The sequence below is a fragment of the Mus caroli genome, chromosome 4, assembly GCF_900094665.2.
Source record: "Mus caroli chromosome 4, CAROLI_EIJ_v1.1, whole genome shotgun sequence".
NCBI classification, from domain to species: domain Eukaryota; kingdom Metazoa; phylum Chordata; class Mammalia; order Rodentia; family Muridae; genus Mus; species Mus caroli.
The window spans coordinates 140331126-140356674 of record NC_034573.1 but is presented as its reverse complement, the minus strand read 5'-3'; the positions used below and the strand labels follow the sequence as shown (position 1 = coordinate 140356674).

At 42.6% G+C, this 25549-nt stretch overlaps 1 protein-coding gene across 11 annotated transcripts in view; it reads right to left on the bottom strand.

Annotated features, from left to right (window-relative positions):
* The window catches only part of Rere (arginine-glutamic acid dipeptide repeats), a 342546-nt gene that overhangs the window by 161729 nt on the left and 155268 nt on the right, over positions 1-25549 (bottom strand). For 9 of the 11 annotated variants that reach the window (XM_029475940.1, XM_021161463.2, XM_029475939.1 and 6 more), the window contains exon 4: positions 22526-22651. The exons of 1 other annotated variant lie outside the window; for it this stretch is intronic. In XM_029475940.1, the coding sequence (XP_029331800.1) occupies positions 22526-22651 (126 nt within the window). Of the gene's footprint in view, positions 1-22525; positions 22652-23089; positions 23155-25549 lie in introns of all 11 variants that reach the window. One more of the 11 variants, XM_029475948.1, reaches the window with a different exon arrangement.

Sequence of the window (25549 nt, the reverse complement as noted above, 5' to 3'; positions counted from 1 at the left end):
AAAAAAAAAAAAATCCCAGAAAAAGAAGCTCATAAACTATTCATTCTAGGGGCTGGCAAGATAGCTCAGCGAGTAAGAGCACTGACTGATCTTCCCGTTGTCGCTGCCTCCACCCTTCCACGCCAAAAATTACATCACGACACAATTTTTACACAAAAAAAAAAAAAAAAAAAAAAAAAAAAACCAAATTCCAGGTAAAGGTCAAACCAACTGTCAGGTAAAGATGTCTCTAGAAACTTCCAGAGAAGATTACTTACAGCAATAAGTGAAAACAACTGGCAAAAATAAGTGCTAATTCATTTTAAGGCATTCTTTCATAATCAGTATTTAATGAGCGCCTGCTAGGGACTGAGTGCTCTAGAAAAGGTCAGTGACAGCAGCCGGGGATGGGGACGTCCAGAGAGCCTGCAAAGCTTGTGTTCCACAGGAGCAGCAGGCCCACTCCTGGGCCCTAAGTCAGATAACCACTAAGTGCAGGGGGACCAAAGAAAAAAGTCAGGAGCAATGAAACCTGCCATTTAGTAAGCACAGGACGCCAGGCAAACAACACTTATTTACATTGCTGTTTAATTTCTTTGGCTATTATATACCTTAAAATTAGTAGTCTTCTCAAAAGTTTCTGAGGCTGGAAAGAAAAAGCTAGAAAGACAGCTTTGGCTGCTTCATAGGTGGAGAGGGGAGGTGGATGGAAGTAACCATAATGACCAAGCATTTAAACCTGATGCCTCGGCCCTGCAGCCAAGAACGAGATCATAAATGATTTAAAATATGAGACTGTTTCCTCTTCATTTCTTTTTTGTAACTCAATTGCATAGGTTTCAAGCAAGAACTCTGTAGATGGCAAAATCATAGCCAAATGCCAAGGGCTGGATATACCTGTCACACAAAGCCCTCTACCTATAAGAAGACTGAAGAACCCCAAATGCAGCTGTCTCGCCTTGTTTGCTCAGCTTAGGCTCAGCTTGTTCAAGAAACCTCTCAAAGATTCCATTCACCCTTGAAACTATGACCTAACACAGTCACTATGGTAAGTGTCCCATATGCACATGAGAAGAACGTGCATTTGAGCAGCTGTTAGAAATATGACACTTGGCTGCACACACCTTTAATCAAAGCACACAGGAGGCAGAAGCAGGGTGATCTCCTGAGTTCGAGGCCAACCTGGTCTACAAAGGGAGTTCGAGGACAGCCAGGGTCTGTTACACAGAGAAAGCCTGTCTTGAAAAACAAAACAGAAAGGAAGAAAGAAAAAAAAAATGACACTTTGCAAATGACAAGTAGTCAAATGAAGCTACTGTTCAATACTCTGTGACTACTCCAACAGCCTGCATTGTCACTGATGTGCTAATCCGAACGCCCACTGCAGGAGATATGCTGGAATCTTTGCAACTGATCATCAACAGTATACTCATCAACGGTAGAATTAGGACAAATTGCAATGTATCCTTATGATACAACAAGGAAAGAAAATCAACATACAACATGGATAAACTTCACAAAGATATACAAGCAAGCACGCAATTCTCCAAGCAGATGCTGTTCCAAGTGAGCTGTGCTTGTCTGCAAAGAACGAAGAGAGACAGGCCCAGGGGAAGCAGTGAGTGGTCAAAGGAAAGACAAGAGCACACTGGAAAGACAAAGTGAGCTGGAGGAGGGGGAGGGGCAGCGGTGGCAGCAACATGCACAGAAAACTGAGAAAGAAGAGCAGCCTTCAAAGGCCCCAGAGTCATGACAATTAGAAAGAGAATGTTCAAGGAAGAGGAAGAAAACCCTTTCTCTACAAAGACACAGAACGGAGGGAACCATATGAACAGCAAAGATTACCCAGCAACAACGCATCAGTGATGGCTGTGAAAGCTACTGATTTGCACATTCTGTAACAAGGTGTTTTTATTTGTGCACGGGAAAACCCCTTGCTACTTGAGAATCATAAGGCATCCTGTGGCAACTTTCCCTCTAATTAAGAAGATAAGTGGTCTTTGTGCTGGACTTGCAACCTTTGTGTAAGTTGGTGTTAGTCAGATAAAGGACTGGGGAAATGAATTCTAATGTTATGAAGACAGACAAACAGACACTGATTATTAAAACCCATTTTGAAAACAGTCCCACATTAGAATGGGTAGATAGTGATGTGTAGGGGTTGGGGGTGTAGCTATGTGGTAAAGTGGTGTATAATTTTAATGATAAATGCATGCATGATAAAGATAGCTCAACTACTTAGTACATGCTGTCAAGGTTATCAGGAAGTCCTGAGAAAAAGTAAAGCTCTATTTATAATTCACACTCAATTCCAAAGTTATTCTGACGCCATCTTCTGTCATCCACAGGAAGCTACACAGCCTTGATGTCAAACACCGCCCCCCCCCACCTCAGTAAAATAATGCCTTTTAAAAGTGAAACCCTGAGAAAACATAAATAAAACATAAGCCAACAGAGACGATGCTGTTCAGGTTGGCAACGTTGCTAGATGAGATCATGCTAGAAAAGCAGACTCTTCTTCCACAGAGGCGCGCACCGCACCGCGCACAGAGCCTTGTGGAGGAAACCTGGGTAACAATGATCAAATAACAAGTACTCTCATTAGCTGCCTCCCCAACAATATCACTCATAGCAACTTATTCTAAAAGTATTTTTAAATATATTTCATTGTATGTATGAGTGTTTGCCTGAATGTGTGTGTATATATACCATCCGTGTGCAGAGCCCAGAGGCCAGAAGACGATGCCAGATCCCCTGGAATTGAAGTTATAGGTTGACTGTGAGTCACCGGATATGAGTGCTTGAAACTGAGTCCAGGTCCTCTCTGCAAGAGCAGCGAGTACTCTTTCTTAATGGCTGACCCAGCTCTCCTGTCCCTCTAAAAATATTTTTGCACATACACAAAATAACTATAAAAAATCTGATATCTAGGGCTGGAGAGATGGCTCAGTGGTTAATAAGAGCACTGACTGCTCTTCCAGAGGTCCTGAGTTCAATTCCCAGCAACCACATGATGGCTCACAATCATCTGTAATGGGATCTGATGCCCTCTTCTGGTGTGTCTGAAGAGAGCAATGGCACACTCATATACAATAAATAAATAAATAAATAAATAAATAAATAAATAAATCTTAAGAAAAAGAAGGGAGGGAGGGAAGGAGGAGGGCTAATACGGGCGACTAGAGCCCCTAGAATAGGATACTGATGCTACCTTTTAGTAATTTTAGCATGTATACAGGTTATCTCTGTTGAAAACTAACTGGAATTTTTGCTGTGCATATATGCATCTACTTGTGCCATGGCACAATATGGTGTGCCAAAAAACAACTTGTGGGAGTCGGTGCTGTCCTCCCAAGTGAATCCTGCATTCTGAACTCAGGTCATCCTGTTTTATACTGAGTGCTTCTACCTGCTGCTCAATCATCTCACTGGCTGTCAAAATTAACTTTAAAAAACAAAACAAAACAGGCTGTTTAGCTTCAGTCACAGGCCTTTGTTTTCTCTTTTCCTCTTACCAGGGTATATTTCTGCTGCTTCTTTCAATCTAGCTGTCCGTTCAGTCAATGGCAGACAATTTCTAGCAGTCCCTTATGCCATTAGCGCATAAAACTGAATAGGAGTTCGGGTCCTCAGAACCCATGTGAAGAGTCACATTTCCTAGCACGTGCCTACTATGCCAGTGATGGAGAAGCAAAGACAGGAGGATCCCAGAGAACGACCTACCAGCCAGCCTCCCACAATTACTGAGATAAGAGGCAGGCTAAAGACACCCAACGCTGACATCCGGTCTCCAGGACATGCACCCGCACACCACTGTGAACACATCTAAAGTTGGAGCACACCCTCTGCTGCTTGTACGAGAAAGATGCTCGCGCACCCTGTCCCCATCCATGGCCTATTACTTTTCACAGAGAACCTCGTCTCTAAAAGGCTCACAGCTCTGTGAATGTAAAGAGCTAAGCAGCTTTAAGGATGGGATGTAAAGAGTCTCTCACAGAGTATGGTGTATTACTCAAAGCTACCTTAGAAAACAAGCTTTGAAAAGAAATCCAAGTTGCCTGAGCCTGTTCACACTGTCCCTTCCAGGCAGGCTGGGTGCACACTCGGGGACTGGGAGGTCATTAATAAGGTGTAACTGAAACCTTCCTGAGAGCAAGCCGAGAGCATGGATCTTATTGTACCATTTTCTGTCTGTACTTGCTATCTCCACAAACTCCTCTTTGATTACAGATTATGTCTTTCCAAGAGGACTATGTGGCAGCAAACTGCTGACAAAGGGCTGACGGCTGTCCTCTTCACGTCAGCCTGTTTAGCACCTCTATGCCTGCACATGCTGTCCTTACAAATCACATGCTCACTGCCGTGCACAATAACCAGTTCCCTAGCAGCTAAGGGTATTATCACAAATGGATTGAACTAATCTGTGAATATATGCTCCAAAAATTAAATGTCTTTATAGTTTTCTACCTTTAAACCTAAAGGCAGGCAACACAAAAACTGAATGCCATCCACAGGGCCCTCACGACTGCCATGAAATGTCACTTACACTACAGAGTTCACATCCAATTACTGAACACAAGCAGCCAGACCATCTATCACTTACATTAAAACAAGCAGAACGCAGCAGCAAGGCTGTTGGAAGCCATCACATGGTTTAAATGGATTTCTCACCTTTCAAATATCAAGGGGTTCTCTCTCCCAGAACAGCTCACCACAGGGTTGGCCTTTTAACAAAGAGAGCTTCCCAAGTTGAAAGAACATTCAGCAGATAGGACACACAGCAAAGCCCAGTTCAAAGCAAGAGACATCTGCCCCTTGTGTTAAAATACAAAACAGTAAAGGATCTTTTATATTAAAAATAATAAATACACGTAAAAGGAGAGTTTTTTTTTTTCTAAGAAGTCAAGTATCAGCCCTGAAAAAGTCCCTGCCTTTGGTTAAGTGCCCACAATTTAAAGGAATAGTCTATAATCTATTCATTTCCTAATTCTTGAGAATAAAGAAACCTATCTTAGGCCCCTTGCTTGGAGCCCCCAATCAAAGCACCATGAAGCACAGAGCTGCTACTCATGCATGACCCAGGATTAGCAGCCGAAGCAGCCCTGGAGCCACACAATGCACAGCCGCACTGTCCACCTACTAGTGTCTCACACGGATCCCAGACACAGGTCAAGACCATTACCCTGACCCTCTGTGTCCTTCCTTTCCCAAAAGAAAGCACTAAGAGCCAGCTCCGGTAATTAGCACACAGAACAATCACAGCTAACATGGTAAGCACTCATATTCTATAAAGCACTAAGAGCCAGCTCCGGTAATTAACACACAGAACAATCACAGCTAACATGGTAAGCACTCATATTCTATAAAGTAAGGGGAGAGACAACCAGGAGAGAAGGCCAAGGAGTCACTGTCTAGCCCCAGTGTCCATATCAAAAGAAAGCTGTCAAATTCTACGTGGCAGTGAGAAATTGTTAGACGTACAGTAAACAGTGCCCCCAAAGCTGGGATCTCATGCCACAGAAGAGGGCAGCATCTGGCAGCTAGCTGCATTTCAAATCAAGCTCTAAAAAGGAGGCTCCTAGTTTTTCTGCCTGTCCTGAAGAGTACACTATACAATGTCTCCACAGTTGGAGGCTTCTAACTCAGGGTCTTTATGATGCAGTACTGTCCTCTGAACCACAAGAGGTCCCTGTCCCTAAAGAAGCCCAAGACCCAGAGGGTGACAGAAGGAGCCTTTTTGGTTCCAGCTATTCCTAGTGCCAAAACAAAGTCTTGCCTTGGCAAGTTAATAGTATTTTGTATGGTATTGCCTATATTAGAAAGTATCATGTCCTAGTATTATAATACTTGGTACATTTACATAAAACAGATAAGATTTATCCAATAAATACACCTTAGACTGCTGTGGTATTTACAATGGACTATCACATACTTGAAAACTGAAATTCAAGCTCTAATTGTTTGATGGAATATTACATCAGATAAATATATTTAAGGGAAAGAAAAATATGTTTTCTCAAATATCCACTGGCACAGCTACTCCCTTGGCTCAATGTAAATTTCCCTGGAAAGTTATCCTACTTAAGCTTTGCTGTTTTGGATACTCTGTAACAATCAGGAAACTTAAAACTTTACATAAACCTGCTGCCATGGGTCAGCACTGGTCATGCGGAGTCCCATAACCAATCTTATACTATCCTGGATATCAATTTAAGAAAACAGGGGCCTACAGAGATGACTCAGCGGTTAAGAGCACTGACTGCTCCTCCACACATCCTGAGTTCAAGTCCCAGCAACCACATGGTGGCTCACAGCCATGTGTAATGGGATCTGATGTCCTCCTCTGGTGTGTCTGAAGTCAGCTACAGTGTACTCACATACATACGATAAATAAATAAATCTTTGGAAGAAAAAAGAAACAAAGAAAAGAGGACTAGGAAAAAAGGCCCCTTGTATGAACCCAAATCTGACAGGAAGCAGCGTGTGTTATCTGACCTGGTCTGAGCTGGGCTGTTACATGGGAAACTCAAGGAGTAAAGGAGAGAGCTATGGTGTAAGACAAAATGTCCCTTTGTGTGGCTCTGCCTTGTGTTTCCTACCTAGTTCTCCTCTTACGGTTTTATGTGCAAATGCTGGCAGCCATGAGAGATAGTTTATAAGATTTAGGAATTAGTATTTGTGGTCCTGGGGGTAAATAAAAAGGCATTTCGATAAAAACTAACACACCAGGTATATTGAGAGGATGGCTCCAGGGACAGCATAGTTTGTAGACATTCCTCACATAAAAATAGATCGATAGTAAGTCAAAATAAACGCCTGCTGACAGCACAACTAAATGAGCTCAGATGTTTCCATGAACTCTGCACGTAAGCAAGGACAGGATAAATTCCCATCAACCCTCATGCCTGGGAGGGAATGCAAACTAGCACTGGGGAATGTGACAGTTAAGGAAGATCCCAACAGGCAAAGCAGTGTAACCGTCTGTTGAAGGGAAGGAAGGTTGGTCCAGGCAGACAGGTCAGACAAAGTAAGGCTAAATAAAGGAGCAGAAGGAGCCTGGTCAGTCATGGGCTCTAACAGCAGCCCGCAACACACCCCTGTCAGCACCAGGCCCCACTGCAGGGGAAAAGCTGTAAGTATAGAAAGAAATTTCAACAACAGGAAAAACAGAATTTAAAAAAAGGCTCCAGTAAAAGTCAAGGATGAAAGAATTGAAAATCAGAGTGAAGACAGCACTCTCGTTACCGCTGTTTTGTGGTCTGATGGAGGCAGTGGTTTTAGTTTTGAGGCAAAGGTTTTCTGTGTAGTCCTGGCTGTCCTTGAACTCACTCTGCACACCAGGCTGGCTTCAAAACTCAGAAAATCTTCCAGCCTCTGCCTCTGCGATTAAAGGAGTGTGCTACAACTTCCCGGCTTTGTTTGTTTGTTTTAAGCAACAATATAACAACTAAGGAAAGTTCTGAAATTAAAAGGAAATAATATTATTCAACCACATCCGTCAAAAAATTTAGGAAAATTAAATTCACTAAAAAAGGAGCAAGAGAAATCTGATGTCACAGAGCAGAGTTTTATAAGCTCAGCTACGGGGGAGTGCGATTGTTTCCCCAAAAAAAACTAAAATCAGTAACTAAAATAAAAAGTAGAATAATACCTGTGCTGCTGAAGATAGCAAGGAGAAACTTATATGCATGCAGACATCCTAGGAGAAACAAACTGTATCAAAACAAAGATACTGTCAAATAGATGGCTCAAAGAATAAAGAGTCTACATCAGAAATGAAGCAAAAATAAGCAAGGGGAAAAAAAAAACACCTAGAAATGAAAAATCCAGAAACAAGAACAGAACAAACAGAAGATGAAAAAGGTTGACGAGAAAAGGGAAGTCCTCTGACCTCTGTTACGCAGTCCTCTGGCTCTCATCTGCATTGCCTTGGCACAGGGTCACATGCACAAACACACACAAACAATAGTAACAACTTCTGTTACTAACACAGGGCACAAAGCAGTCAGCTATGATGGTGTAACCCTATAACCCTAGCATTGAGGATAATAAAGGGATTTCAGTTGGACACCATCTTATTTACACTGTACCGTCCCCATCAAAGTGCTAGGGTGAATGTTGAGGACTTTTACATCACTATAATCCCTGTACGGTCGGGAGATCAGAAGTTCATGATCATTCTCAAATTTTCTCTACTAGCATCATCAGACCCGAGGGGAAATCCACGCATTATGAAGTGTAAGAAAACGAAATCGTCACTGGACTTTGACAGTAGTGTTCTGCGCCAATAAAAACACAGTTTGTAGGGTCAGGTGTGCACCACCACAACTGGCTGAACCTCTTACTTTACAGCTCTAAGATTTGTGAGCTAGTACCCGCATTAGTAATTATTACTCTAATATTCTGTAGGAAATGAGATAAAGACAATCATTATGACATGTTCTAACTCTGACACTGGTGTCCTGGGAACCAAGAGAGCACAGGTGGACTCCAGCTGACATAGGTACAAGCTCTGCCTGTCCTCCTGGACTGGAGTGAGGCGTAGAGTAGCATCAGGACTGCAGTGCCGTGCACCTGACTAGTCTGCCCTTGAAGTGACAGGCGCATGCTCACACCATTCCGTATAAATCAAAAGGTCTAGAAATTAAAAAAAAAAAAAAATCCAACAGCAATAAAACACAAACTGGATAATGCTTTTGAAATATCATTTCCCAGTAAAAGAAACTAGAAAATTTTGTTGAAGGGTAGTTTTTGGTTCTACAGTAGGCATGTGCAAGGATGGAATACCTTCACATATAGTCAAGAAAAACTATCAAACTCCAAGGTCAAATAAGAAAAGATTCAGGAGCTAACCCCAAGAAGGCCCCACTAACTAATGGGTCAATCTGGCTTCCCTAAAGATTAATGATTACAAGTATTAACAGAAATCCACCAATCTTAGCATCAGAGTACTAAGGTAGCATTTGGAAAGCAGATATTAAAGGGGAGAGACAGTCTTCACTCAGGCTGGGCCTGGGTTAAGAAATGGCAGCAGCAGGAGCATTGACTGTCACAGACTCTCTCCAGCCAATGAATGAGACTGAAACAGACTCTTGTAACCCTGTAACTTCTAAGGATTCGGTGGACAGAAATACAATAAACTCAGTATTATGTGGCTCCTGATGAACATACAGTGTAGTAATGAGGACATGTGAATGAGATCAGCTACACAGGCTCGCAGGTCTGAATGCTTGGTCACCAGAGTGGCACTATAGGAAGTGTGGCCTTGTTGGAGGAGGTTGTCACTCACCTCTCCCTGCTGCCTGTGATGCAGACTCTCAGCTACCTCTCCAGCACCACATCTGCCCTGAGTGCTTACATGCTGCCCACCATGACCACAACTGATCAGACCTCTGAAACTGGATTTTATAAGAGCTGACGTGGTCATGGTGTCTCTTTACAGCAATAGAACACTGACTAAGACAACTAACTATAATTCTGCTTAGATAGATCAAATCTAAGACTATTTTATAATTGGATCCAGATACCAGCATAAAGGAAATGCAGAGGATGGAGGCACCATGCAAACAGTAAAACTCAGGTGGCCAAACCCCTTGATTATTAGTAACAAGGAAGGGGAAGACTTGACGGATTATATGTAACAGACTTGGACGACTTATCATTACTAAAAAAACCTGTTGCCTAGCAAGCCACATTCAAAAATGAGACATTAAAAAAAAGGACTAGACTATACCGGGGTGTTGGTAATTCTGTAGGCAAAGAAAGGACTGTTACCACAAGGGAACAGGCAGCCAGTAAAGGCCTGAGACAGTTGATTCACGAATTACACAAATGATCTACCTGTGTGTTTGCATCTCTGTGAGCAAAAAGAAATTTAGAAAATATAAAAAGATAAACAGAAGCAAGCACTGACCCTACACCTGAACTCTGCTTCTGAGAAGCATCAGCTAGAGCTCTGCTAGCCAGAGAATGCAGGAAAAGGGGCAGACGCCGACATCAGCAGTTCCACCAGGGCAAAGGCAAGCTTCCCGCCTTAGGCAGATGAGACCAGATGCCAGAGGTTCTGTGTGCAGCAGACAGAAGATGCCCGTGCGGTTCAGCACTAGACCGACCCTTGCTTCACTGTGGTTTTGTTTTTATTTTAGAGACATTATCTCACAATGTAGCCTAGGCTGGCGTTGAACTCTTGGTCCTCCTACCCTATCTCCTGAGGGCTGGAGTTTCAAGCATGAGCCACTCATACCCAGTACCACTTCATTCTCATGAGCCTGTCTTTAAAATCACCACCAACGATTTCTACCCTATATACATTTCATGAAAGATCACAAGAGATTCATCTTAAAGTCTCTTTAAAGTCATCTTTTCACGTACTGCCTGCATGAAAATAACTTATGTTTACTCATGAGAATAAACTGTAATGCAGCTCAAAATGAAATTTTTAGTTCTAAGTCATTAAAATAAACAGACATATAAAATCTGTTGAAAATGTTCATTTCAGGGCTGGAGAGATGGCTCAGCAGTGAAGAGCACTGACTGCTCTTTCCAGAAATCCTGAGTTCAATTCCCAGCAACCACATGGTGGCTCACAACCCTCTGTAATGGGATCTGATGCCCTCTTCTGGTGTGTCTGAAGACAGCGACAGACAGTGTACTCATATACATTAAATAATTCTAAAAAAAAGAAAAGAAAATGCCTATTTCTATAAACTATACCACGGTCTCTTACGCAACTCTAGTGTGCTCTCAGCACTTTCTGTATGGTTTTCACGTGAACTAAATCTCTAATAATTCCCAGGGCCATTACTATTTGGGTGGAGGTCCATGTTTAGGGGATCTGGTTCTGAATGCTTCAATCAAAGTGCCAGTTCCCAACACAGCTCTCCTTTTCCCCGTAACAGAGCTTCTACCGTACTGGGGAAGAGCCAAACTCAACATCCAAGCAGCCCAGTGCTGGTCAAGCTATCAAAAGACTCTAACCTGTGTCTCCCTTCCTGTGGACAGCCAGTGACTGTGAGTCCACTGCAGAGCCATAGGTTTACAAAGTACAATTAAAACACTGCAGGAGTATCAAACCACTTTAACAGTTTCTATCGGCTACTCTCCATCTCTGCATTTATCTCACAGTGGATTGGTGATGGTGCAATCTGTGTGCCACATCTGAGTCATAGTAGCCTCAAGGATTGGGTGTGCTGCATATATAGCCTCAGTAGCCATTTGTGACCACAATGAGACCTCCTCACTGAAGACCAGAGTAGGGAGCACGAACCTCTACCACGGAGGCACACCTTATCTTATGAACAACAGACAATAACGCTAAAAACAACATGCTTACATTATTTGTCACTGTGAAGTTTCCAAAACAGCATCACAGAGCTTTCTTTCCACATGAGAATAATCCTGAGAAGTAAGCAGGGTGAGTGGTATCTCCATTTGACAGCTATGAAAACCAATTCCCTAACAGATGAAACAGCTTGTCTCAGTAGCACAGCTAACCGTTTAGAATTAGAAAAAAAGAAGCCAGCTGGGTCCCCCTTTTCCATGAACAATCTAGTTCTCAGTGAATTGAAATTACCTCATCATAATCATATATGAAACACAATGTAAGCTAGAGATGGGAACTCATAATGACACGAGTCTATACACCACTGGGTAGAAAAATCAACAGAACACCACAGTCAGCTGGGGAAGCCAAAATGACATTGAATGGCTACACTGAGAGTTTGCCACTTTTTATAAGGCCAGCAAGCATTTTTAAAAAGGAAATGGGAAGACAGAAACTGCAGGTGATTTTTTTATTTTATTTATTTGTTTTCTAGATGGGGCCTCCTATTACTCAGGCTGGCCTCAAATCCCTGGGCTCCAATCCTCTTGCCCACTCTCTCAGAAGCTGGGAACAGAGTGGCAATGAGGCACACAGGGTTTCAGCTCAAAACAACATAGCCAGCAATGCAGTGACTAAATTAAAAAAGAGTAACTCTGAAAACAAAAAACCCCAAAATCTCAAATACTACCCTGGTTCTAGATAAATTTGTCAAGTAGTAGTATTTCTTAAAAACTGGAAAATTTTGTCATGGCTAATTATATTCTACTGTGTTTCAATATAAACAAGAGATTTCTAAAAAAAATAATAAAAAGCGTCTCAATGACCACCATCGATTAGATTACTGAACATTCTATGCCATTAAGTTATTTACTACTAGAGTCATCCTCACTTCCCGAAGAAACAAAGAGACATATTATCAAATAGCAGTCTACTTAAAAAGAAGGGTAATCTACAGTGGTGGACTCCTTTAAGCAATCTCCCTCACCTAAATGGGTGTCAGACATTCCATGTGACAAAAAGGACTACGGTATTTCTCAAATCAGTTACTGTTTGCGAGATTCTGGATTAAACAGAAAAGCCCTCTTTTCATTACATAAATATTTCCACTACAATAAATGCTTTGTTAGAACATTAAAAAACAAGGGAAACTACCTTTATTAATATATTACACTTTGCATATTAAACCTTTCATATTTCTCTATTTTTAAACTAATTAACAAGAAAAAAAGCTGACAGCACACACAAAACTCCTCCAAGCAATAAAGGCTATTGTTTTGTTTTGTTTTTTTTTAAGATTTATTTATTTATTACATGTAAGTACACTGTAGCTGTCTTCAGACACACCAGAAGAGGGAGTCAGATCTTGTTATGGATGGTTGTGAGCCACCATGTGGTTGCTGGGATTTGAACTAAGGACCTTTGGAAGAGCAGTCGGGTGCTCTTACCTGCTGAGCCATCTCACCAGCCCCCAAGGCTATTGTTGCAAAAACTCTCCCAGGGTCACTGACAGTGGTTTCTTGCAAGGATCATCTCACCTATCTGCTTTTGATTACTTTATGAAGTAATCAAAAGGAAAGGGGTTAGAGAGCGAGACATGAGTGTAGGTGTAGGTGCAGGCATATGAACTCAGCAGCTCAGAACAATATAGGAAAGAATCAGATCACTTCTCCACTCACTGTGCACAATCCTTACAGCAGCACGAGCAATAGGAAATAGCAATGAGGCAGGAAGCAAACTCCAGAAATCATCAAGTTTCTATTAGCTCAGTGGCCTGTAGACAAGGGTCCCAGCTCCTCCTAGGCATCTGCCAATTTTCCCAGTACTTTCTGGACAAAGACACACAGTTGAGCATAAGTGTAGGGAACATCTGACAAAAGCAAACAGCTACCCCAGGGAAGACAAAACAAAACACTTACTATCTGACAGAAAAAACCTGCCAGGCCTGTGTATAAAAAGCATCTGTCTGTCCTGGAAAGAAGCCTCAGTGGTTTAGAACACTGGCTTCTCTTCTAGGGGACTGGGTCCAGGTCCTAAGACCTTTTACTGACTTACAACCTTATCTAACTTCAGTTGCAGGGAAGCCAGCACTCAGAAGCACACATGGTACACAGATATAACACAGAGACAAATCAACCATGTATATAAAACAATGACTTAAAGAAAAAAGAAGTTAGAGCAGGCTAAGAAAAACACTGCACGACGTTAGCCCCAACCTTGGTAAAGTGACTTGGGATTGGAAGTTCAAAGGCAGCCTGTGTTGTATTGTGAAATTTTGATTCCAAAAAGGGAGAAAGAGGGGCTAGAAAGATAGCAGCCTTTAGGACCACTGGCTGTTCTTACAAAGCATCCAGGTTCAATTCCCAGCATCCACAGGATGGCTCACAATCATCTTTAATTCCAGATTCTCTGACTTCTCTGACCAGGTACTCACATGGTACATAAGCATACATGCATACATGAAGCAAAAACATATAAATATTTTAAAAATCAATCTTTAAAAATCTTCAAGGAGAAGCCGGGCGTGGTGGCGCACGCCTTTAATCCCAGCACTTGGGAGGCAGAGGCAGGCAGATTTCTGAGTTCGAGGCCAGCCTGGTCTACAGAGTGAGTTCCAGGACAGCCAGGACTACACAGAGAAACCCTGTCTCGGAAAAAAAAAAAAATCTTAAGGAGAGAGAATAAAGCATCCATCAACAGATAATGTGTAATCATTACTGGACAACTACACAAAACATGGCAGCTCTCTCTAGAGGGGACACAAAACATGGCAGCTCTCTCTAGAGGGGCAGGAAGCACCTGCATGTAGGAATACAGCTTCACTTCTGTAGACTGCAGACTGGCCTAGAAAAAACTGACCCAGGTACAAAAGCTCCTCGGTCAGTATGTCAGATGCAAGTCAATATGACAAAACCTAGAACTGCACGGGCCTGTCCCTCTCTTTGAGGGAACCAGGAAGACTTGTGATGTAGTTGGTTCGGCAATAGAGTAGAGTACTTGCCCAGCCCACACAGGATCCTGGGCTCAGGAAGAAACCCAGTGGGAGTAAGGGAAGGAATTCCCCTTAGAGAGATGAGTCCAAGTGACACACCATGGAAGCAGTGCAGACACTCAATGCTGGCAGTGCTCAAATGCACTCAGGACCACAGCGGAAACTGCAACTTCAGCAACCTCAGCAGCCCTACAGACCACAAGCATTACTGGACAAGGCATGAGTCCCTAAAGGGGAGAGTGAACTGTGATTCACCTCCTACTACTCCTAGCAGTAACTAAAACCATTAAATGAACCATTTAATTCATAATGAGGTACACTTTTAATCTGACACTGCAATTCTGAAAAACAATTGTTCACTTTTTAAAAAACTTGTTTACCCAGATCTCTGACATTATAACTCACACAAGAAGTCAATGAAATGAAAAATATTCCAGGTCCTCTTCTACAAAACTCAACTTCTTGCTCTGACACCATGAAGGGAATCCTATTTCCTTAGGCACGAGCAGAGGAAGTGCCACTTCATCCAAGTAGTAAATAGAACCATTGAGTGCCTTGCTCTCAGTCTTCTGTAAATGTGAGTGGGTGATGTGTCTACCCAGTTAAAATAATAGTCTAACAAAGCAGGTTGGATATTTCAAATGTGCACTCTAAATTACTAAGATAGGATATACAGGGGCCAGTCTGCTGCATTCCTCCACCTGGACAATCGCCTACACTGACTGACTCCACCAACCAAAACACATCCACATATCCACATTCTAAAGCCAGGCTGGCAGAGAAAACAGCTAACCCGCAGTGGGGGTGGACCATGTGGACAGACAGCACACAAGAGATAAAAGACACTTCTCTACCCACCATAGCAATAGACAGATCCAACGGGCATCCCCAACCTTCCAGTGTGAGGCAGCATAGGACACTGGCTAGGTTACAAGTTAAACTGTTAAACATAGAGCCAACTAAGGTCACCTTGTCCAGGGAAGTCTCAGATCCCCGATACACCACGGCCTCCCTGTGGTGCTGCACATTCCAGACAAGATGCCATGCACACAGGCCACTGCCATATGCACATTTCAATGCTTTCTTTCTCTTTCTGCTCTTCCTTGTGAGTCTACCTTCCCACTCCACCAGCTCCTACATACAGCAGAGAAAAGACTTTACATTCTGAGCAGTTATCATAGGTAGCCACCTCTTGCTTTTTGTTCTGTCTGCACTGGCCTTGACCTTGCGTCCTGTTTCTGCTGGAAATGTCTCTAACTCAGCATTGCCCTTGGAAGGTTAAAACAAAAAAACACCTTCTTTTGGCAACAATGGTACCTCCACCAAAAACTATGACCATTACAACACTACCATTTTGGAAACATTGAAGCCATTTGATTTCCCTTTACAGAGAAAGGGTTCTAGGTTCCCTCAGTATATGCAGTGGGCAAGCACACTTGTGCAAGCTTCTGCTCTTCAAAGCCCCTGGCTTCTTACTTACTACAGCATTCCTCTTTAGTCCCCAGGCCAGGCCTTGAACTTACAGTCTTTCTGCCTTAGCCTTTAAGCAGCTGATAACACAAGCCTGTACCACCCGGTCTAGCCAGCCTGGCTTTCTACTTGATTTACATCATGAGGCAAGAATTATAGCACGGTAATGAAATATGTCCAATGTGTGTGGTGCTTGCAAAGGGTATCACTGAAATAATTTGTCAGCAAGGCATCAAGAGCTGAAAAGAACAGAAAACAGATAAGCAAGGGTGGGGGTAGTTAAGGAATACACAAAGACATTTAGACAAAAGAAAATCACAAATCTGTTCATGAGTGGAAGGGAATTGTCCAAAAGGATTCTCTAGCTGATTTTAATACAAAGCACCTCAAAAACCTCCCTCTCCCATGGACAAATCACCAGCCCAGGCAAACCCCACGAAATGAAGCGACCCTCCTGGGCGCCCTGACTAACAGCGCAGCCCGGACAGAGTCTACATTGATTTCTGTTCTCAGCAGAGGGAGGATGTTTGATCTTCAGCCTCACAGCTCAGTGAAAACATCAAGAATTTAAGCACAGCACCTTCCTGACACACAATTTCTCAAAAACAGTAGCCTAGAATTCTCAGCCATTTTTCATCCTTCTCTATAGACTCCTTTGGTCTCCTGCATTGTGTCTTCTTACTTGAGCCACTGTAACCATAATACTGCTTCAATTTCTACAGATTAAATATGTCTGTCAAGGACCACCTGTTTCCTATTTCTCTTATAAATGTTTTAATTATGCACTTCGTACATTCCCAGATATTTGGGTTTTGTTTGTTTGTTTGTTTGTGTTTTTGTTGTTTTTCGAGACAGGGTTTCTCTGTGTAGCCCTGGCTGTCCTGGAACTCACTTTGTAGACCAGGATGGTCTCGAACTCAGTAATCCGACTGCCTCTGCCTCCCGAGTGCTGGGATTAAAGGCGTGTGTGCTACCACGCCCAGTCCCAGCTACTTCGTAACGCATTTGTGCACATTAAGACTGACCATCAAAATGGAAACAAGTTATAGCACCAGATAAAAAACAAACCCAAAACCTTATTATGTAAAACAAAACAGGGTGCTTTCTTTATTGTAGCTTATAAGTAGAACAGACACGCAACTCAATTTCTCAGCAACCAAAATTATAAACATAAAGTGCAAGCCTCTCCCGACCCAGCCAAGGAGACAGTGTGAAGCAACCAAGTCACCTTCTGTCAGGGACAACCAACGCTCAGTATCTGAGGTGGGACGAAGGAACTGCTGTCACTATACAGTGAATTTTAAATTATAAACATTCAACAAATTAATATTTTGGAGTGATCAACTCAATAAAGTTCACAGCTATTAAGAATTTGATTATAAGCTGGGCACTGGTGGTGCACACCTTTAATCTTAGCACTCAGGAGGCAGAGGCAGGTGGATCTCTGAGTTCGAGGACAGCCTGCTCCATAAATCAAGTTCCAGGACAGCCAGTGCTCCACTGGGAAACCCTGTCTTGAAAAGCAAAACAAACAAACAAACAAACAAACAAACAAAAAAGTGATTATAGCTTGGCATATTGGCACACACCTTTTATTCCCAGCACTCAGGAGGCAGGCAGAGACAGATGGATCTCTGTGAGTTTGAGGCCAGCCTGGTTTATACAGCGAGAGCAACATAGTGAGAACTTGTCTCAATTAAAAAACAAAGAAAGAAACATACAGGAATCTGACTATAAATAAGCCTTACACAGCTGAGCTTGGTGGTACAAGCCTTTGATCCCAGTACTTGGGAGGCAAAGGCAGCAGAGCTCTGTGAATTTGAGGCTAGCCTGGTTTATACAGTGAGTTCTAAGACAGCCAGAGAGAGACCCTATTTCACCAAAAAGGGGGAGGGGGAGAGGGGAGGGGAGGTTGGAGAATAAAGCTTACACACGGTAGCAGTCAAACGCTAGCTAGTGCAGCTGACCATGCAGCAGCACACTGTGTCAGGCAAAGGCCAAATCACTTCATACAAATGAACACAGTCACAGTGGTAAAAATAAAGAGCAACAGAGCCCACCATGGGAACAGTGTCGTTGGCACATGACATGGACATGCTTCCAACAGCTTGAGCTAAAGCCATCCAGTTATCACAGGCAACTATTTACTTCAGAAATAAATACCAGCCACCCTAACTGAATTAATGTTGGTTCTGAGGGTTCTTTTAATTTTGAAGTTTGATTTGAAATTAACTTATAAATTGCCCTTCACAGTAAGCACAAAGATTACTTTAAATGTTGGGGAAGTCAGTGGAAGCAAACCAGCAATTCCTGTGGCAGGCCTGGGAGAGACTTAGAACCAGGGCCTAGCCTGCTCGGCAAGCCCCCATTACAGAATGTATACCCACAGCCCTCTCGGAACAATGGTTTTCTCCTAGCTGTCATATGCTCATGGTTGTACTTCACTCAGTTGGCTGGTTATCAACCCACATTCCCAGAACCTTTTGGGGCGCTCTGAGGCTGACTCTAGGACTACTGAATTCTTCACCACCATCATCATCACCATCATCACTGCTGCTGCTGCAGTTTCACAAATGAACAAACTGAGGCTCAAAGAAATTAAGTCACGTGATTACAGAACAAAGCACTACCAGCAAGACTGAGTCAATACTACAGCACCAAGAGTGAAAGGTGTGATTTAACTGCTATGGGGGAATCATTTCAAATGAAAACCACAAGTAACCCCACCCCATGGCTCCCACCAGAGAGCACTAAGATGCAGCAGCTGAGCAGAGGACAAGGCAGGGATGGCAAGCAGGACTGAAGAAGGATTCTGAGGGAGGATCATCCCCCGCAGAGGAAGAGGGGCCCAGAACCCAGCACAGCAAGGTAAGAAAGGAGAAGATGAGGTCAAAGAATCAGGCTCTTTCCTGCATTTCACAGAGCTGCAAACTGAGCTTACCATCTATAAACCTGCAAGAAAACATATCCCAGAGCTGTGGGGGGAGCACTCAGGCTCAAAAGGACTGACAACATACAACGCTTCCACAACTGGCCAGAATCCTATTTCCTTTGTTTTTGTTGTTTGTTTTGTTTTCTTTGAGACAGGGTTTCTCTGTGTAGCCCTGGCTGGTCTGAGATCTGCCTGCTTTTGCCTCTGGGGGTGCTGGGATTAAAGGCGTGTATTACCACCACCACCCCGGCCAGAGAACCCATTTCTATGAAGCACAACTCTAAAAATGCTTCCAGAAATCCTACTGAATTCATTAAACAAAAAATTTAAGAAGAGTTTTTGTCACCTATACAGCTTTGTAACCATCAACCAACAGAAAGCTGTCCCAAGAAATCTCCCTTATGATTTCCACAAGCCTTCTTTAAACACTGTCTCTAAAGAGTCAAGTAAAATCTATTTCCATTGCTTTGAAAATGGGAAATCAACAAATTCCCAGTTTACATTAAACAGGTAACAAAAATAAAGGATTAAAGTAGACTGATCCATATTGCTAACAACAAGAAGTCAATCTAAGAAATCAACATGCTATGAGTACCACTATTTAACGATTTCCAGGCTGAGCAGGCTGTAACACACCTGAAAAGAACTAGTGCTAGAGACAATGACCCAGACACAGCTTTAACAGAACCACCAAAGGTCAGACAGCAAGCAGAACATTCTTGGCTCTTGGACTGGAGAGATGGTGCAGGGTTAAAAGAGATTATTCTTAAAAAAATGACTGGAGTTCAGATCCCAGCACCCACAGTAGGCATATCATCTGTAACTCAACCTTCAGAGCCCCGGACACCCTCTGTGCACATATATACACTCATGTATATACACACAAATAAAAATAATATGTCACCTTTAAAAAAAAATAAATAGTGAGCTTGGCATGTGGGTATGTGTGCCTCTAGTCAAAGCTAACTGGGAGGCTGAGGAAGGAGGATGACTTGAGCTCAAGAGGTAAGCAACAGCCTGGGCAATCCAAGGAGACCTAGTCTCAACAACAACAACAACGGTGTACAGGAGCATGTGAACACCTGTAACCGTTAATGTTGATTGTCAATCTGAAGGACAGGACACAGGCCTCTGGGATATCTGTGAGTGATTACCTAGATTAGGATAACTGAAATAAGAAGAGAACCCTGAATGTAGGCAGCAGCATTCCATGGGCTCCAGTCCCAGATTGCAGAAATAGGAAAGCTGGCTGGGCATGGTATTCACTACTCGCTGCTCCTGACCATGGATGCTAGGAAGCCAGATGCCTCAAGCTCCTGTCGTCATGACTTTCCAACTACAATGAACAACACTCTCACGTGAGCCTTCCGTACAATGCTGTATTTGGAGTGTTTTCTCACAGCAACAGATACAGTAGCATGTCTGTCAGAACATCCCTAAGAGGTCAAGGAAAGTAGCATGGGGTTAGTGGGAAACAACAACCCACCACAAAGGAGCTGTGCTGTGGCCTGAGAGGCCCCTCACTGAACAGGGGACTGCAAACCCCCACTCTGCTGCAGTGCATCAGTTTCTTGCTGCATATGCAGAGAAAGCCACACTACAGTGCAATGAATGTTACCCTATAAAACTAAATAACAAAAATAGACTGTTAGCAAAGATGTCTGGTGCATCATGAGAAGGAACATTGACCACTTTGTCTGCAACCCTGTGACCAATTTTCTCTCTTAGCAGCTCTCTCATTACAGTATACTAGATCTGTGTGCCTGCAAAATTTATAGGGGCTCCACATGAGGACGGGGGTCTGCCAACTGGATCCAGCAAGAATGACTTTGGCAGCACAGAACACCATTAAAGAACAATCAATACAATTAGCCTTATGCAGCAGCATCTGACTAAGAAAGGCCGATCATCATGTTATTGACTCTTCTCCAATCTCCACTGATAAAGTCATCCAAGGACTCCACTAATAATGAATTTATTTAAATCCTCAGTGGATGCAGAGAAACGGCAATACTGATCATCACTAAGGCTAATATAGAAAGTTTACTAAAACTCAGTGTAAAATGGGCAGATTTCAAATCCATTCAGCATATCCTGATGAGAACCACAGTAAATAAAAGTGTCTAACCTAACGTCACATTGACTAGAACAAATACATAAATCAGCCTAAATTATGCCATTATTTCTCAGATATATAAAAGAACAATGTCTAAGACTGAAGTTTTACAAGTAAGCAGTCAGAACACCATTGATTTTCTTCCTTTAAGATGTAAATTCTCTGGCTCTGAGGATTTAACCACTATAGCAGGTCCTACTTTCCACTGTGTGTGCTCATTATCACAAGAAATCCAAGGCTTCTATATGAATCCTTTTTTGGTGGGTCTGATTCCCTAGTGATTTCTGCAACCATCCCTGGCAGTGTTGCTTTAAGCATTCCTCCTGGTTCTGTTACACTCGAGAGGTGGGGACAGAGGAGTGTTAAACAAGTCTTACACCATGGCCTCACTCAAAACCATCCTGTTTCAGCCTCCCCATACTGAGACCTCAAGCATGGGCCGCCACATCCAGCTTATTATAACAGCAAGATTCCCTTTTATACGCTGCATATCCTTACCAAGTGAATCTTTTGAAATAATGGCTTCTAAGAGCTCAGCTGGATTCGTCTCTAAGCCTTCAGAAGAAAAGCTCTCCCCTGCCCAGGCCATCAAAATCTTACCTAATGCAGCCTCAGATTTTCTGAGATCTCAGCCCTATCTCACACCTTCATCTCTACCCCAGCACCACTTACATGTGCTCTTTGCCATACCCTGTATCTTCTCACAGCACATTCTCGACACTGATTTTAGGATGCATGCACATTGTGTCTACCTGTATCATATTGACATGTCAAAAGTGTACAGCTCCTGGATTCTAATCCTCCTTACAAAACATGTCTGAATGCTATAAGCTGCACAGAGAACTCTTTTCTTAGTGACAGGACAGAAACCCCGTACTGTGCCTAAATAACTGATCATATATTGACAGTACCTGGTACTGCCCATGTATATGTGAGATGGCTACCCTCCTGCACTATTTTCTAGTTCAGTGTAATTGGGCTTCTTTAGTGATAGTCTTGGGTGTTCTAGTCAAAGCAATAAACACCTGTCTTCTAGAAAAGTTACTATCAAAGTCCTCCAAAAGGGAAGAGGAAGGAAACCAAGTGTGCACACTGTCCACAAATGGGAACCTACAACACTTAGAAAAGCCCTCCTGGGCACCACCACTGCACCCTGCTGCATCTCAAGCATCTACTCTGCTCATCCTGTCACAGAGGCGTAGCCAGGAGAGGGAGCACCATTCGCAGTCCCAGCCACTCCAGGGCTTTTTGACTAGGACTAAAGAAAAAGCCTCACTGTTTCTGAACGGCCTTCTACAAGGTGCCCCTGAAGAGGGCAGTGGCCATAAAGTTTAGATTTGTGGGCCTGGAGTCCCAAATGAGCCTTGGGAAAGACACATTCCATGCTTGGACTTAAACTTACCCCCTTTTCCCCCATCTCAGTTGCCAACATCCATACTCGCTGCTGATTGCCAGCTCCTGCTCCTTGCAGCAGCCCAGCATGCTCTCTGCTGGTGCCAAAATACCCTTCACCAACCCCCTAACTTCTGGAACTGTCCTAGAGGGGTAAGGCAAGTCCCGTATTGTGCTTCCTCTGTGCGTGTACTTATTACTCTTTTAAAACACATAGCATACAGCACATTTTTAAAGGGGCTCTGGGAAGGGAGGTAATATCCTATTTTATACCCTAAGGGATATAAAATACTGATAAGCTTTTAAAAACGGGATTCTCCTTACCCCTACAGGCCCTCTCCCGGCTTCAGAAAGGTGCTGTGGTGGCTGTGATGCCACCGGCAGAGAGCATGCTGGGGGGTCACACAAAGCAGGAGCTGGAGATCTGCAACAGGCCTGGGAGTTGTGGACCTAAAAGAGAAAACAGTTTTAAGTTAAGGTGCCCAACACCTCCATCCTGGTTACTAGGGGCACTCAGCACACAAGCAGGTGTCTGCAAGGATGCGTAAAGAGCAGAAAGCCACTGAAAATTTGTTCCCAAAGTGGAGTTAACCTTTCCACATTAGTCAAAGCTGCTTTTTTATTTCAGTATCCGACACCTGTATGGCCTTCTGGCTCTGTATTTTAACCTGGGTCCATCTCAAGAGTATGGTGTGTGCCCCTCAGAATAACCAAGTTAAGATGTAAAACCATGCCGAAGCACAGGAACAGTAGTGCATGCTTGGCTCATCGTAAAGGCAACATCCCACGGTATCAGACACACAGGAGAGAACCGGGAGCAGACAGACACACTGAGCTTTCAGAAGAGCTTCTGTGGAGAGATGCTGGAAGCATGAGGTGTACACTTACTAGTTGTTAAGGTGGAAAGAGAAGTCCTGCCACCTCCTGGGAGTTCCTCATCTAATTCTGTAAAGCTGAAGGATAGACAACAGCTTAAAACAGGAAGGAAAACAGAGTGTATTGAAAGGAGTTTTAGTTTCCTCAAAATCTTCCACAGGGGAGAGTTAACTAACAGGCAACCCCTATCAAGTTCAAGGAAGCCATCTCTTCCAGCAACAACAAAAAAATCAGCTCAGCAGCCACATGGTGGTGCACGCCTTTAATCCCAATATTTGGGAGACAGATGCAGGGGCATCTCTGTGAGTTTGAGGCCAGCCTGGTCTACATATTCAAGTTCCAGGACAGTCAAGGTTAAACAGAGAAACTCTGTCTCAATACGACCCCCCACAAATCAGCTTAGCAAGTACTAGAATTATTTTTAAAAAGAAACCCTAAAAACAGTCAAACCAGCAGAAAGAGAAAGAGCAACTTCTGAAAGCCAGCACTGTCCCTAAGCACAGGAGACTCCTCAGACAGCAGCGCCACACTGCACCCTTCAAGTAGTCAAGCGCACATGGCATACATATAAAGGCCCAACTTCTCCAACTTCATGTGGTGCTAAATGATCTTTAAAACAAATTCCACAGGATTCACATACTTATAAGAACCTGTTGTATACAGTTATTTAAGAATTAATCAAGCAAGCTTTACTATTACATCATTGTTAGTGCCTTACTACATGTAGTTTGTTTGTTTGTTTGTTTGTTTGTTTTTAAACCCATTCTCAGTGGAATCTCTCCTTCCTGCCACACCTCAATAGATGGCATTAGGAGCCATAACCTCCGTGACTACAGGGCACAGTAAAGTCCAAGTAGAACATGCGGTTGTGTATAATTCAGTCCGGTATATAGTGCAGTCAGCATTTTTTCACAATAAACAAAAAGTAAAACAGAATATATAGTTAAATCTCTTCTGTCAGGAATTCAATTAACCAGAAATCAAATTCAAACATCAAATCCTCCATTCGAATTATGAGTTTCAACTTTTAAAAACCTACCAGAGCAATTCTCAACACTTGACATTATCTGTTTTAAATATATAAACAGTTCAAGCAATTATAACATTCTAAGCATGTAAGGAAAGCCAGTCTCTTAAAGACAAATTATTGTTCATATCATTCAGAAAGCACAGATGGTATCTGAGCCTCTCTCATTTTCTCAGTAATTTTTTCTGACAGCATGAGTTGATTATTAATACAAATATCCAAATATACATACAAATTGTAAATTTCCAGTTATAAGGAATCATGTTTGAACAAGGCTTCAGCAATATTCTTATACAGTAGACTTCTCAAAATATCATTGCTTTGAACTTTATAAACCCTTTGAGAACAACTAGAATATGCAGTTTTCCACGCTGAAAATTTTCACGTAGATAACATGTTCAGTAAATTATATTTAGAGGTAAATATTTTAAAGAAATACATACAATTAAGCAAAACTTCAATTACTTCTTGAGAGTCCTAAAATCCAACTAAATTAGGAGAAAATGAATTATCCAGCTTCGAAGTAATTATGCACCATTAAAGCTCTAGCTCCAAATAGACTGTCCTGCACACTGCTGGCAGTGAAAACAGACCTCGGGGGCAAGGAAATGTGTGAGCCTGAGACTTACTCCCAACGCTTCATTTTGATTTCTACTTAGGGAGATACTTCTCTGTCCATTTCTAAATTGACATCCACACTCCAGCCAGCAGTCCTTGACTAAGTTCACCCAACTCCACACAAGAGAATTCCATTCCAGCTCACATCTCTTGACTACAAACTGCATGTACAAACTAGAGCCCTGTACATCTTGGTATTAGTATATAATCATAATCCCAATCTCTAAGGACCTTTTAAAAAATGTAAACAGCAAGGGCAGGTACCTTTATTAAAAAGGCATGGCCTCTAGAGGAAGTCTGGCACCAATTACTTTCCTTTACATGTCTTTACCTGTGGAGAAGTACTATACAACAATTTTTTTAAAACAAATAAGGAAAACTAATCCCAACATAAGGAGAAAAATAATGTCAGAAACACCAGCATTTGAGGGGCAGACCCTCTCCTAGACAATTTGTATTCGTGATTTTCCATTTAAATATGACCTACTGCAAGGTCACAAGCAAGGTATGTATCCATCCCAACTATGATCACTAAAGGTAGCAACGAGTGGAACAGACAGGAGAATCAGAAAACGTAACGTCAAAAGTCAAAATACCAACCGACTCAGTCTGCCAACACTCATCTCAGCCCCAGACTAACACACCCCAATTTCTTAATTACACAAGCTCAAGTGGATAAAGATTTCTGGTCCCACCCCATCTCACTGAAAAGAAGGCTCTAATTTGATACTGACCTACCACTAAAATGAGTGACCATTGTATATTCTATGCTACAATCAAACAGCCAAGTAAGATTCAAGCAGCTGTACACAGTACCTAAGTCTGAT